The 17,626-nt window shown below is 33.8% G+C and overlaps 2 protein-coding genes across 9 annotated transcripts in view; one reads left to right on the forward strand and one right to left on the reverse strand.

The window, feature by feature from the left end:
* The window catches only part of Rundc3b (RUN domain containing 3B), a 94,437-nt gene extending 91,456 nt beyond the window's left edge, over positions 1-2,981 (forward strand). For all 4 annotated transcript variants that reach the window (XM_048339950.1, XM_048339952.1, XM_048339954.1 and 1 more), the window contains one exon: positions 526-2,981. In XM_048339950.1, the coding sequence (XP_048195907.1) occupies positions 526-671 (146 nt within the window). In that variant the 3' untranslated portion in view covers positions 672-2,981. The remainder of the gene's footprint in view (positions 1-525) is intronic.
* Positions 1-17,626, reverse strand: part of Slc25a40 (solute carrier family 25 member 40) — a 45,392-nt gene that overhangs the window by 13,845 nt on the left and 13,921 nt on the right. For 3 of the 5 annotated variants that reach the window (XM_048339957.1, XM_048339956.1, XM_048339955.1), the window contains 6 exons: positions 15,853-15,977; positions 15,026-15,199; positions 12,709-12,818; positions 11,951-12,032; positions 7,577-7,657; positions 5,362-7,242 (listed from right to left, as the gene is read on the reverse strand). In XM_048339957.1, the coding sequence (XP_048195914.1) occupies positions 7,127-7,242; positions 7,577-7,657; positions 11,951-12,032; positions 12,709-12,818; positions 15,026-15,199; positions 15,853-15,977 (688 nt within the window). In that variant the 3' untranslated portion in view covers positions 5,362-7,126. Of the gene's footprint in view, positions 1-5,361; positions 7,243-7,576; positions 7,658-11,950; positions 12,033-12,708; positions 12,819-15,025; positions 15,200-15,852; positions 15,978-17,626 lie in introns of those variants that run through there. The other 2 variants (XR_007210080.1, XM_048339958.1) reach the window with 2 other exon arrangements.

The raw sequence follows: 17,626 nt of genomic DNA on the forward strand, positions 1-17,626 counted from the left end.
CATACTCGGTCCTGAAAAGAACTTGCTTTATTTCAGCCATTATACCATTTGTCTTTCATGGTTCTAAGTCTAGCACTTATGAAAGGAGACACTGAATGAACTACTCAGTAAGTGAATAAAGTTTCTTAATGTGAATATGTCAGTGTGAGTTGGGACAATCCAGTCTGACCAAGATCAGCCTACATTACTTAGCAGAAGTATAGATTTCCTAGTTTTTTTGGCCTGAGCACTGGTAAGTACTGATAGTTGAATAGTTTTATAGTCCTTTATTACCTCTCTAGAAATAATGTTTGTAGTTTTCTTTAAAGGTAAAATTTAAATCTTTGCTTGAAAGTAAGGTATCTCAAATATTCATAAGTTTTAATAGAAACTCAATCTTTTATATAGGCTGAAAGGTCAAGTATCTTTGGATATAGATCTTCAACTTCATCATTAGATTTTTTCAGTATCTTACAAATTGTGGAAATCTTCTACTCATGTGTCATGCTGAAGGCTAATAATGGTGATTTTTTTCACAATTTTCAGGTAAAGAAGACACTCCCTCATTACTTGGTCTCTGTGGGTCACTAACATCAGTGGCAAGTTATAAGTCTTTAACAAGCCTAAAATCTAATGACTACCTAGCAACTCCTACGGCAGAGATGACAAGTCCTGGCCTAACTCCATCCTGAAAAATCTTTATGTAAAAGACAAAAGTTTCTATATTGTCAATGTTCAGTTTACATCAGTTTGACTGCTGGGAGACCTTTGAATTTTTATATTGTTCTGGTACTTGTCTGAAATTCTGTTGCTTAGAGTTCAGTCCACTCCATATAGACTTGAGGGAAAAACACAATGGCACTGCTATTTTTCTTTTAAAAATCTTGTACTTGCCATAGAGGAAGTTTAAAATTGAATAGGCTTTAAAAACCTTTCGACGATTCTTCAAATGAGTAATTCATTGCAAGTTGTACATAGGTATTATTTAACTGATTTTTATATATTTGTTTAAATGTATTTTAGTTGCCAGAGACTTGAGTTTAAGGTTTCCAGGGATTTAAGCTAAGTATTTTCTTTCACTCCCTTATTCAGTGATTAATTTTTTTTTTCATTTTTTTTCATGATACATTCTAAGGTCTAATGTTTTCATGCCATGTATTCTATTGGGGAAGTTCTCAGCTGCAGCTTCACAGTGGCTGTTTAGTTTTCCTTTTACATTGATCATTTGATACCAACATTTTATAAATTTTGTGTGAATGTGCCTCTTTAGGCAGTTACTGACTTAATTTGTAAAGGCTATAGGGAAAGTATTTTATATCAGTGAAAAATAAATTTATTGACTTTGTTTTTGTGAGATCTTCTTTAGACATTATCTATGTTAAAATGTGATCAATGATGCCTAAAAAGATGGAAACATTTCAAAACATAGAATGTTCAAAAACTTATGACAGAAAATATTGCAAATTCAGTTTACCTGAGACACTTTTAAACAAAGATCACTAAAATAACCATCATATTTAATAATTAACATGTCTGACAGTGGTATTTCTTTCTCCTTTGTGTATAACTACAATAAATTGTGTCATGCATATTTTATAGCCTTTACCATTATGCCATAATCTCATTTTAAAACTGATGTTAATGTTTAAAAAAAGTCCCTACACTTCTATAGGTAAATTAGTTTTTAATATAATCTGTATTTTAAAATCTTTTTGCAATTTTTGAAAGAGCTACATTTGTCCCTAAAGATTCCACCGTATTGAAAATGAAAATATATTAAGTATATTTTCTACAGTAAGTAATATGAGGAAGATGTGATTAGTTGTGCCAAAGAAATTTTATACGTTGTTTACATGAAGAGGCCACAATACTTATCTGGGACTCCATATGATATTTTTGTTTCTTATTAAAACATTGTATTCAAAATAGCTTTGATGTGTAGGAAGAAGTTCCTTATAATGCATTTTTTTAAAGAAAGCTGAACCTACTACATTCATTTTTTGTCAGAAATGTCACAGTGTGATGGTTCTCTGTAGAATTTATAGTCTCATAATTTGGTATAGAAAATAACCAATAGCAAGGAAGCAAGCAGCCGTTAGGTGAAATAGTCATTTAGGGAGAAGGAAGCCTGCAAGCCCTTAAAATTATATCTTAGATGTGCCAGAGTATACTCAGCTTTATTCCTTTAGCTTAAGGCTTATAATTGCAAATATTTTTGAGAAGTGATACCTCTAATCATTCTGAATTTTATATACCTTATTGAGAGTGAGATATCCAAAGCAGTTGTTGATCAGCATAAGAGGTAGGAAGAAGTTATCAAGCGACAGGAGAAATAGGAAGAAAAAAGAGAAGGAAATGGATTAGAAACAGGAACTATGAGTACTTTAGGCTGACCTTGAACCCCACCAGTGCATTCCTAAGAACTATCAGAATGTCTAAATGCTTATCAATCACATTCCACTCACAGCTGACATTTATGATCCTTTCTAATTGAAAAATGTTAAATTTCCTGCATACATTTTTATGATATGGAAGTAACTTCAAGATCACAAAGTTGTTACACTCTTACAGATTTGTCCAGTGGAAACAATCATTTGTGCATGTAAACATGCCACTAGCTGCAGACTGGACCACATCTGAGGATCATTACTTCTCCTTGGAGCTCTTGGTATAAAATTCATCTGCTACTGTGAAATTCAGGTTTCTATGCAGTTCATTTTACACTAGAGGTAGTGTTCAGATGTTTGCATGAGTAAACAATGTATATCTTAATCTTTAATTTTAGGTGGTAGTGCTTTTTACACCCAATCCCCCCAAACAGAATGCTAAAATGTCACTATTTCCATGTGTATTTTGTTGCCTTGATGTACTATACTTGTTGCATGCATATTAAAGATTTTTGTACCATGAATGATGTTTTTTCATTGACTTGATTCAAATTGTACACTGAAATCTGAAGAAATGTGGTATATGAATTCACATCCAAAATAATAATATGAAGATGATTTGGAGAAATCCTTATTTCAACTCAAATATTCCTTCCCCCCCCGCCCCCCCACTTCTGGGGCCTGAGCACTGACCCTGAGCTTCTTTTGCTCAAGGCTGGCACTCTTCTACTTGAGCTGCAGCAGCACTTCCAGCTTTTTCTGTTTATGTGGTACTGAGGAATCCAACCCTGGGCTTTGTGCATGCTAGGCAAGCACTCAACTACTAAGCCACATTCCTAGCCCTCAAATATTTCTTATTGTTTAAAAATACAGTTGTACACCCCATAATGCATCAGTAAAAGACTATATGTTATGATAGTGGTCCCAAACAATTGTAATGGAATTGAAAAATTCCTATTATAATGACATTTGTTTTTCCAGTCCTGGAGAATTCTGGCCTGGGCATTGCCCTGACGCTGAGCTCCTTTTGCTCAAGGCTAGTGATCTACCACTTGATTCCAGATCCACTTCTGGCTTTTTGGTAGTTTAATAGAGTCCCACAGACTTTCTTGTCCAGGCTGCCTTCCTGATCCTCAGATCTTAGCCTCCTGAGCTAAGATTATAGGCATGAACTGCTGGCATGTGGCTGAGATGTTTATTTTAATTACAAGGAAGAAATTACTAAAGAAAATATTAGGGGAGTCAAGAAATTGTAGGCAAAAATCCAACAAAAAACCATCTGCAATCCTTAAATCCTGTCACCTCTAACTACCAGGCCACTATAACCTGTGTATGGTTAAATGAGCTAGATTATTCATCCAAACCGGAAGTTACAATTACTTCTCCTATGGAGTGGAGTGCCTAACTTACCTCACTATCTCTGCTTTGAATGATAATGACCTGCTTATCTATAGTAAATATAGGTTTCTACTTTCCTAGATTGGGGTTATAAAATTGTTAGCTATAGGTTTATTTGACACTTTCAAACTGCTATAGATCCTGGCTACTTTAGTTGTGGACATTTGTTCCAAGCCCTGGTCCTTTTCCTGGCTGGTACTCTAACAGCTTAATAAACACTACTTTATATTCTCACTTTATGGCCATCAGGTTTAACTCTAGTATTAAAATAAGGATGAATTTGAAATTCAGAACAAATAGCTTCTCAGTCTCTGGAAAATGAAGAAATATCCAGACATTGTCCACAGTGTGTAGTGCTCTCAGAAGGCTTCCTACCAAAAAACATATTCCATTCCTAGGTTAGAAGGACTATTTCCAGCTTATCTCCAAAGTACACAAAACAAGGGACATGTTATTCCAGTGCCTCAAGCACCCTGCCACGCTCAGCACCCTGTGAGCACATAGAGTGTCACATTTTTTACTTCTTTTCCAGTATGGATGCCTTTTACTTTTCTTACTTTGCTGCTCTGGATTGGATTTCTAGTTAATGCTGAATAAAAAAGTGGTAATTGTGGATATTCTTGTCTTCTTGCCTGTCTTTTCAAGGAAGGTTTTTGTTTGTTTGTTTGCTTTAAAGGGAAAATAAGGCCCCAATAAATGTTGATCGAACTAAAGGCACTAATCACAGCCGTGTGTGTGTGTGTGTGTGTGTGTGTGTGTGTGTGTGTGTGTGTATCAGTACTGGTATTTGAACTCAGAGCCTAGCTTTTTTTAAAATTTAATTTTATTGTCTAGGTGATGTACACTGGGGTTACAGTTACAGACATAGGTATTGAGTACATTTCTTATCCAACTTGTTACCTCCTCCCTCATTTTTCTCCTACCTTTCCTCCTCCCCAAGTCCCCTCCCCCACCCAGGCCCAGTTGTACAGTTAGTTTACAACATATTATCTTGTAAGTATTGCTGTTGAACTGGTTGGCCTGCCTTGTTTTTTGCTCAAGACAAAATAATGTAAAATAACATTTTTGCTATTCTTTGGTCTAAGTTAATTCAATATTATCTTTTAGAACAGGATGAAATTATTTTAAAGTAGTAATCCTTCTTTACCATGTAAAAATAGAGAAAACTTCTTTTCTTCTGAATATACCACATATGTATTAGGGAAGTTATTAGGCAGCTAGGCAGGGTGGCACATACCTGTAACCTCCACAGCTAGGAAACTGAGGTTAGGAGGATCATGGTTGAGTTTGAGTCTGGCTCAGGTATATACCCAGAGGTTACACACATTACTAGAGAGTTTATTTAAATAAGAAGTTCCTTGAGTGTAGTACTGGGAAGAAGAGATCTTGAGATGGGAAACTTTCTGGGATTTATAAATGGCTTCACATGGAAATATGTATTTTTCAAAGCATACTAAAATTCCTGCTTTTCCTATCAATTAGTTAAAAGTCTTTAAGAAAAGGTAAAATGAATGTTAATCAGCAGTGTAATAATTAAAGATAAACTTTCATTTATACATTATAGTAAATAAAAACTAAATAGAGGCAAAAGGACCACTTTAAGTAGGCATAAAATATTTTAATGAAAATGTAGGAAAGTTATGAATGGATATGCACATTGCAAATCTGAGGTAAATCAACATAGTTAATTAAAACAAACACCAAAGGTTACATATAAGCCTTACAGATTATTTCTGGTGAAACACAAATGCTTTACTAGTATAATACAATATGTATTAATTTCTCTGCACAAACTGCAAAAGTTTATCATCAAAACACATCATGCTATTTGCAGGGGGAAAATTCTTTACATTTGCATAAAACACACAGAATGCAATAAGGTGTTTTTTCTTATAGAATAAGGAAAATCAAACAAAACCATAAAAGTTTATCTCTTGTCCTGATATCATTTTTACTTTTTTGCGGGGGAGGGGGGAAGTGTTGCTGGGGACTGAACTCTAGGCCTCACATATGGGAGATAAGCACTCTACTGTAAGCTTACATCCTTAGACTGATCATATCCTTTTTATTTCACTCCTAGGTGAAGTCACAGCTAAATGAAAACTTGGTCATAAATAATTTTTGAAGGAATATCTTTTTATTTGGTCTTTTGGTTTATCATATCAATATGAGACAGTGTAAAATCAAAGGAAATTTTTATTTTTGTGTGACATTACAATATAGGTTCTATTTCTGTTTCTCTCTGGCAGTACTTGTGTTAGGACTTAAAGACCTAATATATGCTAGGCAGATGCTACCACACTAGCTCTCCCCTCCCTTTCTCAGTCAGTACTGGGGCTTGAACTCAAAAACCCCACCCATGCTAGGAAGGTGCTACTATACAACTTCTGTCAAACCAAGCCCAAGTATCTCTGTTCATTTAAGCATTTAACTTTCACACTTACTTATAGCTTGAAGGTAATTTTATGCAATAATCTTTGCATGCTTGTATTTCACATGCTATCATCAGGTATAAAACTTTTCACTTGTGCTCAAAAATTGAGGTTGTGGGTTTTCAGATTAAAGAGGTTAAACCTGTAACAATATCTATCTTGTTAGAGAAAATCACAGAAATGACCTAATGAAATCCATAAACAATGATACTTAGATTACAAACTGGCTTAAAAGCCAGAAGCTATTCCTGTGCCCCAATTGCTTTATACTAGTTTAAAGCAATGTGGATTTCAACTGCAGAGCCAAGCTTGAGTATTTACTCATCAGTAAAACTCATTTTTTAATAAGAACCGCAGATAAGGGAGTTTACTTATCAAAACGGCAAGACCTGCGCACCACATGAAGGATTATATTTTAGTTCATAAGATAGCCACATCTTTACTCAGAGAAATACGTGAGAACATAACAACAGTAACAAAGGTGAGTGGTGGTATTGCACTGAGTTAATTTAAAATAAATTAATAGGTAATATTTGGCAAATGTGAGTAGTATCTATATACATGATTTTAATGCATCCGACTTGAATATTCTATACGTCATTCAGCAAACAATTCAAAAAGTTATAATATAGATGACATACAATTTACACTGAAATGTATAATATAAAATTCTCAAGAGATTGTTTTCAATGCTAATGAACAATTTTCTTTAAGAAAGTGTTAAATGATTGTGATTCTGGATTATTGTTCTAAAAAATCTCTAAAAATAAAAAATATTTTAAAATTAAGCTTATGATTTAGAGGTAGATTATAAATTATTACTAACTTAAATTACAGGGAAGGAAAATGTTAACTGGTTGTAACAGGTAACAGGGGCACTGCCCTTGTCTGTCCTATTTGGCTACTGCTGACACTCCTCAGGTTTAGGCATCACTCCTGTGTCTGTCTTCGAACATTCTGCCTCTGAAAGAAAGCTTTTCCAAATTCGTATGTACTAATCATGATGGCACATGCAGGAGCAATTTTAATTAAGCGAGGAATCAGACCTGAAAAAGAACAGACAACCAGCAAATTGAACCTGATTTTTAGCAATATATCCAACTTGCTTTATTGATAATGATCTAATGAAATTAAGTGATATATCAACATCTGTATCTTAAACTGACAGCAAAAACAAGATCAAACTGTTTAACTCCCAACTTCTACTTTATGAGAAATTTATCCCATCACTAATTAATCTACTGCTATATAGCATTTCAATTAACTTGTAGCAAAATATTTAGAAGAAAAATTAATAGAATGTTAAAGATAATTATAGAAAGTGATCAATTTTAAATGAATCATTCTGGTTCAATAATTTGGTAAAGCAAGTATTTTTACCTGTAAATAATCCGGAAAGCCCATTTTTAGCAACAATATTCTTCATTATAACCCAAGTTGACATATTCAAAGGCACAGAAACTAAATATTAAAAGAAAAATGCTATTTAAAATCCCAATTTAAGAATTTCCAGTACAGAATGAAAGGAGGCTGGATTCGGTCAGTGTACACTATACATGTAAGGCAATTAACACACTGAACCCCACTTAGTTGCATATAATATAGTTAGAGCAAACTAGTTTGCTATAATTTTATTTAATGGGTTAACACATCACAATTTAAGTGAGATACCAAAATTTCTGACTACAAAAAGAAACTAGGAATGATTTAAATAGCTAACCTATCAATACAAATAATGTAAGTGAAAACATAACTACTGCAACCAAAGAAAGGGACATATATTATAAACCAATCACAAAATATTTATAAATCAGGGCTGGGAATATGGCCTAGTGGCAAGAGTACTTGCCTCGCATACATGAAGCCCTGGGTTCAATTCCCCAGCACCACATATATAGAAAACAGCCAGAAGTGGTGCTGTGGCTCAAGTGGCAGAATGCTAGCCTTGAGCAAAAAGAAGCCAGGACAGTGGCCAGGCCCTAAGTTCAAAGGCCCAGGGCTGGCAAATAAATAAATAAAATTTATAAATCAAAGTAACATTCTCAAGAAAGTTGATAAGAACTTTATACTACAAGTAGGCAACTTTTTTTTACTTTATGTCTCATTTACCTAGTCCTAAAGGTAATAAGGAATCTCTTACTTTGTAAAGAAATACGTTATGGTACTAAATATTTCAATACCAAATATTATAGAATGAAATCATTTATTGACCATTCAAATGTATTAAAAGCATTAGCCACTGTAATTTTCAGATATAAATGAGGCCTCCCATGTACATCCCTCCATCTTGTTTTCCCCTTCTCAGAGGTAACCACTCTTTATCTTCTCGTATTTTTGTTTAAAATTGTACATCTGAATGTATCCATAATGTATATCCTTGCTCTGCACTTAAACTTCATGTTTATTGTTGTACTGTGCATTTCCTCTTGCAATGTGTTGCTTAAATGAGCTATGTTGGTGAGTGTAGCTCTGCTTTATTCATTTGCTGCATCGCATTGCATTTCATAGGTTACCGTAATATACCTTTTTTCTTGCCAAGAGACTGGTTGTATCTCACTTGTCTTTGTACATGGATGAAAGCTTCTAAAGGGGACATAAATAGGAATGGGTCTGAAAGCTCAAAGAACATTTCTTGACGTTTCCAGAGCAGTTGTCCAAAATTCCTCAGTGATCCAATTCATAAAAATGTCTTCTTGTTGTCATTCTTCATAACTACTGAAAGTGAGGATATTTATTTTCTTTTATTTTTTGGTGTTAGTACCGAAGCTTGAACTCTGCCTGGACTCAGTCCCTTAGAGTTTCTTATTCAAGGCAAGCACTCTGCCAGTTAGGCACAGCTAGCCACAGCTCCACTTCTGGCTTTTTTTGTTTGTTTTGTTTTGAGGGTTGTGTTAATTGGAAACAACAGTCTCAATGAGCTTTCTTGCCTGGGCTGGCTTTATACTGTGATCCTCAGATATCAGCTGAGTATTTAGGAATAAAGGCATGAGTCACCAGAACTCAGCGAGTATGTGAGTGTGTGAGTGTGTGTGTGCTTGTGTCCCTGATGGTCCTGGGGCTTAAATTTAGGACCTGCATGCTGTTCCAGAGCTTTATTCTTCAAAGCTAATACTCTGCCACTTGAGCCACAGTTCCATCTCTGGATGTTTGGTGATTAATTGGAGAATAGTCTCACAGACTTGCCTACAGGAGCTGACTTCAAACCACAATCCTCAGATCTCAGCCTTATGATTAGCTAGGTTTACAGGTGTCAGCCATTGGTACCTGGCTAAAATGGAAGACTTTTTTTAAACCTTTAATTGTTGTTCTAAAGGTGATGTAAAGATGGAATATCATTACCTAAGTCAGGTTATAAGAGTACATTTCATTTTGGATGTCACTCCTTCCCTAGTACTCTCCCCATTTTTCCATCCCATCCCCACCCACAGGTTGTATAGTTCATTTTCAACAGTGTCTGGTGAGTACCACTGCTACGTTTGTTTACCCTTTGTTCTTCTATTCCTTTACCTCTCCTTACCTTTTCAAAGACATATAAACCAAACAAAGCAAGGCATAAAGAAAAGAAGACAAAGAACAGCAACAAACAAAAATACCTCATTTCCATTTCCTGAAGTTCATTTTGATAAATATTATTTTTTATGATCTGAGGTGCATAGGCATTGCATGTTTGTGTTCTTCTACTGAGAGTATTCTTCTTTAGTCAGGTTGGAAGATTTTTAAGTAAGAATATATGCCAAATATAACCTGTTTTGTTTTGTTTTTTACCAGTCCTGGGCTTTAACTCGGGGTCTGTTCTAAGCCTCTTTGTGCTCAAGGCTAGCACTCTATAACTTGAGCCACAGCACCACTTCGGGCTTTTTCTGATAGTTTATTGGAGATAAAGAGTCTCACAAGGACTTTTCTGCATGGGCTGGCTTTGAACCATGATCCTCAGACCTCAGCCTCCTGAGGAGCTAGGATTACAACTGTGAGCCACAGGCACCCACCATAAATACAACCATTTTTTATTAGTTAATTTTGCTTCAAAAATAGCTTAAAATGTTTAAAAATTAACTATTAGTATTTTAGAATGTTGACTATGTTTGGAGAAAAATGAACATTTATCATAAAGAGTAGACTTGCACTAAGTTTAAAAAGTGGAAGCCAGCTAGGCATGGTGGTGCATAGCTGTAATCTCAGTGGAGGCAATAGAAATAGCCTTGGTTACATAGTTAAAGGCAGCTTGTAAAACAGTTGCAGCATTTTTCCGACAAATGATGTACTCATCACTAGATTTAGTAAGCGAGTATACTGGAAGTGATACCCACCAAGGTTTATGCGTCCAAAAAGTACTTTAGCAACTCCAATGACTGTTTACCTTGGTAACTGTGACTCTAGGTAAATAATAGACCCAATTTTAGTATTCATGAGAATCTACCTGCAAAGATCCTTATTTTTCTCCCTGCATACCACCACTACTAACACCATTATGATCATACCACAAAAATGTCACAATTTTCATGAACCAATTATAACCAATTATACAAAAGAAAATATTCTTATTGTATCCAATAGCTTGTTTAAAAAGAGAAAGAAAATTCTGATTACAAGAAGAGTGAAACAAAATTATTTTGAATGACAAAAGAAAGTTGCATGAGCAGCTACAAGCCTCAAGCTTGAAAGCTAATAAAAGAAAGCTTTATCTCCCCTGTTTTCATTAGTAGCTATTAGAAGCTATCAGATTTGTTTCAGAGGCCTAAGGTCAAGTTTTCTTTCATATTATGTCTGTTTTACTTTTTGTATAATACTGTCATAGGTAAGAATGTATTATTTACATACACTAGGTTATCAAAATTAATACAACACAATTTTGTAATGGATTTTTTGTCATGGGTTGGACATAGACATAAGTATATCTATGTAATTGTTTTGGAAACCAGATTCTTACCACATAGATCAGGCTAGCCATCAAATAGTCAAAATTTACAACAAATTCTCAATCCTTCTGAGTGCTGGAATTTCAGACATGTACCACTATGTCCAGTTTGGCTGTATTTTTTTTAAAAAGAATACATGATGATATGGGAGAACCAGACAAAATAGAATATACTTTTGTTATAGAAGGTACAGGTTACAAATAAGTTTAAAAAAAGATTAATGATCAGGTTGAAAGAAATTAAAGTTTTTCAATGCTTATAAATACTAAAAGGAAGCTAAAACTAGTCAAACAAAAAGGGAATACATACAGTGTTTGCATATGCTTTCAAAAATATACCAAGAGCTGGGTGCTGGTGGCTGATGCCTATAGTCCAGGCTACTCAGGAGGCTGTGTTCTGAGGATCCTAGTTAGAAGCCAGCCCAGGCTGGAAAGTCAGTGAGACTCTTATTAATCACTAAAAAGCTGTAAGTGCTATGGATGAAGGGGTAGACCACTAGTTTTGATCAAAAAGGTTAAGACAGTGCCCAGTGCCCAGGCCCCTAGTTCATGCCCCAGGACAGGCAAAGGAAAGGAAAAAAATGAAAGAAAGAAAGAGATAAAATGAAAAAGAAAGAAGGAAAAAAGGCAGGGAAGAAAAGAAAGGAAGGGAGGGAGGGAGGGAAAGCAAAGAAAACAAGTTTTGATTTCTTATTTTTGGGGGGTTTATGGCATTTTTTTCCTGGATATTCCACTGCACTAACACATGTTTTTATATAAGAGAAACAACGTGGTTTTTCTTATTTCAATTATTTCTGATGTAATGTCACAGAGAGAAAAGAAAAATGCTTTAAACTTACTTTTATGACTTTCTGAAGTCCAAAGTTGTGTCTGTTTTTGTGTTTTCACCACATCAAATGGTAAAGTTACAATAGCTGCAAACTATCAGAAAGTAAAAGTGATTAATTTAAATCTACTCAATTTTGCTAAGGTATTTTTAATTTCTAATTAGCACTATATAACAAGGATGATATGAAAATCATAACAAACTTAAGTTTTAATTACATCCAGATACATTTAAAGAAAAATTAAGGATTACTAAAAGGATTCCTTACAAAGGATTTAGATAAGGCCTGTATACCTGGGACCACAGTCTCAGAACATGGCTCCCTTACTTGCTGATATCATACAACTAGCTATTCTTGGCAAAATCTCAGATTTCTCTATTTCCAAACCAGTATTCAGTTTCTGAAGCTTCTGTGGACTCCATTCCTCCTTTACTTCATGTGAAGCCATAACACATATTTTAATGCAGAAATTCACCAGTATGTAGCAAATATTTAAAAATTTCCAGCGAATGTTTTAATGGAATTTTTAAAATAATCATGATTATAACTGTAATGATCTAACAAATGCAGAAGTTATATGTATTTAAAATAAAAACATAAACACAAGACACTGTAAATTATTTTAATGATTTAAGACTTTAGATCTGAATAGGTTTTAAATCATCAGAAAAAGTACTCTCAATATACATGAAGTTCTATATCATAGTTTACTCCATTTTACTATGTAATTCCCATTTGCTGGAGTATTAAAAACAAAAGAATAAACTTACAGAACCAGACAATGCCCCTGACGTAAAGTTGATCATAAATGTTGGTTCATATAAACCAGATTTCTCACATAACCACTTCTTTAAAATTTCATAGTTATACCAGTACATTGCTACAAAAACAGAGAATGAAATGAGCACATATTTAGAAATAAAGTATGAACTATACAGAAAATATTTATGAAGTTATAAATAAAAAGAAACGAAAAATTCTAACCTTGGTACACCTTGCTCTCTGCATAGACTGGCTAGGATTTTAAAAAGTGGGGATGGAAATTCCAAGTAATATTTAAGCCTTATAAACAAAGCAAAATGCCACCAAAAACTCTTACTGTAATCAATAAAACGAGACAATAAGTTAAAAGCCAAACAAGGACAAAAGGAAGAAAGAAAAAGTATGGGCATTCAATTGATGAACATAGGTATAAAAATCCTTAAAAAAAGAAAAAAGAGGAGAAAAAATGGAAGTTAAAAGTGTTTTCCATAAAAGACCATACTCTTATTGTTACCCCAGCAATTCAAAAGTAATTAATATAATAAAACTTACCTACCACATTATAAAAATCATTGGTTAAGTGAATGATGATGAAAAACTAATTGATAAAAATCTATCATTGCCATTTAAAACAAATTTCTTTGAAAAACCCAAAGATAAAAGGGAGTATCTTTAACCTGATAAAAGAGTTGAAACAAAAGCCTTTAGTAAAAATAATTAGCAAGGTTGAAACAATAAAACTATTTCCTTTGCAGTGAGTAAAATAAAACAACAGGGACACCTGATATATTTATGTAATATATAAGAAGAAACCCAACTGGTACTTAGAAAAAGAATAGATATGATTCCTAGAAATGAAAAATGAGGCGACATCAAGATTTTTATAAAGCAATAGTAATTTAGGAGAGGAATGCACACATACTTGGACAGATTAATCAATGAAACAAACCCAGAAATCCATGAAAATTTAAGGTGGCAGAGATGACCTTACATATCAGCAGCAACTCAAGATACTCAATAAAAGAAGCTGAGACCACAAGCTACCATGGGCTCTCCATAGACTGAATGTCTATTTCAGTCAATTATAAATAACTGAATGGCTAATGAAACAGTGCCAAATCTTATTAGTAATCAGTAAAGTGTAAATTAACACAAAATACTTTCAATTTTTGAGCTGTTAATGCTGTTAAACTGCAAGATAAGTAACATATGGTTGGTAGATATACAGATTTATATAGTTACTTTAGTAGTGTTCACTACTTTCTAACAATGTATATATGTACATATTAAATGTATATATGGTATTTGTATGACCCAACAATTCAATAGGGAAAACTATTGCATAGAAACATAAAGAAACTAAATATTTTATAGCATTATTGTTTTCTTATCAACAAATAAGATTAAAAATGAATAAAAGTTACATATAAAAACAAAAGAGAATCTTGATTTTCAGTGTCAGGGATAAAACCCAGGCCATACATTTTAGGGAAGAACTCTACCACTGATTTACATTTCCAGTCCCCCCAAAAAACCTTTTTTTAAAGTCAACTACAGCTGAGGGATCCCAGCTGAGGGATAAAATTTTGGAGAAAAAGGCAAGTAAATAATAAAAATCCAGTAAATTGCTTACTACTGGGGATATAATAGTGAAAGAGCATACATGTGGCATCATGAGTTAAAAATTGTCATGCTCAAGTCCATAATCTACAGTAGTTCACAGGCATTCATTCACTAGTACACTTCCTAGCTTATATCTATGCTTCTTCTTACAATCAAATACATGCTTTAAAAAAATAAACACACAAGAAATGTACTCACAGCCTTACATATAAAACTATAACCCCTCTGTACTCCACTTTAAAAATAAAAATAAGTAAATAAAAATAAACAGTACAAGAATCTATGGTTATATATTTAACATATATAAACACCTTGGTTAGACACACTTACCTATTTGTTTTATAAGACTCATTTATAGCATACTCATTTAATGGGGAAATAATTTTTAATAATTAAAAAACAGGTCTTAAGTGGATTTTATATTCGGATTTGTAGCTTACTTACCTTAATGATTATGACTTATTTAAAATAATGTTAAAGGTAGTGTATATTTTCTGAATGGGAATATCCATCAATTAATGTTTTAAAAGGAAAGGAAATCTAGGCTTGAGTTAGAAATTGTTCATTCAATAAAAGATCGTAGATATTGGAAAGCTCAACAATGAACTAGAAATGTGTGGTCAGACCAGAAAATAATTTGCCCTTAACTATAAAGGTAGAAGTAGTAAATACTTTAGTAAATACTAATAAGAGAAATCCTACCTGAGAAAGGTACATCTCTAAGAATAGAAGGAGCCCAGCCCTTCCAAAGGGAAACCCAACCATCTTCAGATACTTTCTGGATGATAAATTGATGTAGTTCTTTGTAAGAAAACTTCTTGGACTGCATCTTGGTTCTAATCAATTCTAAGGGACTTATCACAGTTACTGCACCAACTAATACAAATAAAACAAGACAAAAAGAAAACTATGTAGTATGCAAATATACATGCAAAAAATATTTAATGTGTTTTATGATATTTAATCTTTATTCTGAAATGTCTATAAGCTTAAGACCAAATGTCTTTTTCCTTCATAAATGTTTCTATTTTCATATGCCATTTTCTGGTTTCAACACTTTCAAGGAAGACAATGTTAGAGTCACCTATGTTATTGTCACCAGTTCTGGTTAGTTGCCCCAAATAACATTAGTCCTATTGCACAAAGAAAAGCATTATTCTAAATAGAGGCAAATCCCATTCTACAAGCTCAAGAACCCTAACTTTATAAGAAAAATGATTCAAGACATTGGCTGAAATCATGTCTAGATTCAGATGATTCCTTAGAAATATTTAAGTGAATAAGACACAATTTTATCCTCACTCTAAAAAATGTTCAAGTGTCAAGCAACATGGGTTAACTGCATCCTGTTCTGGTGACAACTACCATTATCATGTGACTTCTAGAGTCTATACAGTAACAAATTAGTACAAAACAATACAAAGTATATTTTACCAGCATTATGTACATTATACAAATTCTTTATGAAGGTCAAAATTTAAAGAAAGTCTAAACAAAAATCAAAATGAAAATAAAAGCTTATTACTTACATCTGGCCACAACTCCAGCAATAATTGGTATTCGGGTTTCATTTTCTCCTAATTTAGATCTCAGAAGAGCAGTTAACTGATCATAGCAGGTAAAATAAATAACTGTAGCAGGAACTGCCATCACTCTGTTAGAGACACACAAAGAAATTTGTTTAGAATTTTCTTATTTTTTAATTTTTATTTATTTATTTTTTCAAATTATTATCAAACTTATGTACAGAGAGGTTACAGTTTCATATGTTAGGCATTGGATACATTTCTTGTACTGTTTGTTACCTTGTCCCTCATAATCCCCTCCCTCCTCCCCCTTCCCTTTCCCCCCCATGAGGTGTTCAAAAAGTCTCAAAAAGGACTCAATGGCATGGCTCAAGTGTTTTAACAATTATGAGGTCCTGTGTTGAATCCTTCATATTGGGGTAGGAGGTAGAAGGTAATTAACAAATACTATTAAATTGAAATATTATACCCAGGTATAAAATGACTCAAGCCTGTAATCCTAGCTACCTGGGAAACAGAGATGGGGGATGATGGTTCAAGGCCAGTGAGAATGAAAGACTTCATGGCATTCAATGACTAGAAACTGTGTATCTTTGGCCTCACCTAGCTCAGTGCAGCATGCCTGTCTTCCCCAGAGACAATAGGAAGGCACAGAAGGGTGATCACATTTCAGATCAGCCAGGGAATAAAATGTGAGGCTAACTAAAAAATAGCCAGAGTAGATGGGAGGATAAAGGTGGCTGAATACCCTTAAAACAGATTGTTTGCAGCTATGAAAATGAAATAAGGAAATCTGTTCAGGGTGCTATTGGGGGAGGAAAAGCATGATAGAGGGAATGAGATTGAAAACGTGTGGAGTGGTAACAATGAAATCCTTCCCCTTGTATAAATAATGTAAGTTAATGAGCAAAAAGGGCTGGAGGCACCATCCCCCGCAAAATTCAGTATTCTAAGCTACAACAAAATAGTAAATAAAAAAAAATCCAGTCAGCCCATGATTTATTTATATTCATTTAAAATTAGTAAACGGTAAAAAAGATGTAATAGGCATTTGCCCTTTAAAATTTTAAATTTTACTCATGAAGATAAATTACAATATGATATACAGCATTGTCATGTAACCAAACTCAGATCATGTAAAGTGCACAATCCCAAGTCATAAATGGGAGAAGATTTATTAGGCATCTTTAATAACTTCTTGACTTGCTAGGTCTGTTTCTGGTCTCCCAGATTTGCCTTCTCAATTAATGTTGGCCATAGTAATACTGAAATAAAAAGCACATGAATATAAAAAGTTCATGAACAGCTATAAAACTATACAAATCATATATTTTACTTGCTTACTTTCTTTCTGGGAGCCAGATGTTTTATTAACCAAAGCTTGTCACAAAAATGAAATGTTCTTGATAACCAAGTTGGCAAACTCAACGGTTACTAATGTAGACACGCTGCATACTACATCTAGTCAGTTACTAGAACAACAATGTGTAATGCTATAAGAGATACCTTTAGAAGGCTACAGACTGGTCAACTCCTAGTCAATGTGCCTTTTTCCCTTACTCATTGCTTTGTATCTTTTAGCTGTAATGAACCATATCCATGAGCACAGCCCTCCTTTGGTCTGAATCATCCAAGCACATCACCAGATGAGTTGTGAGAGTCAAAAAACAATGCTTCCGGAAGAGCACAAGTATTTAAAATAAGTGTAAGTAAAGTAAGTATAAAAAAGGTATTTAAAAAAGACTTTGTCTAACCATGCTGTTTACAACTACCACTC

Source organism: Perognathus longimembris, chromosome 2 (assembly GCF_023159225.1).
Source record: "Perognathus longimembris pacificus isolate PPM17 chromosome 2, ASM2315922v1, whole genome shotgun sequence".
Taxonomy (NCBI): domain Eukaryota; kingdom Metazoa; phylum Chordata; class Mammalia; order Rodentia; family Heteromyidae; genus Perognathus; species Perognathus longimembris.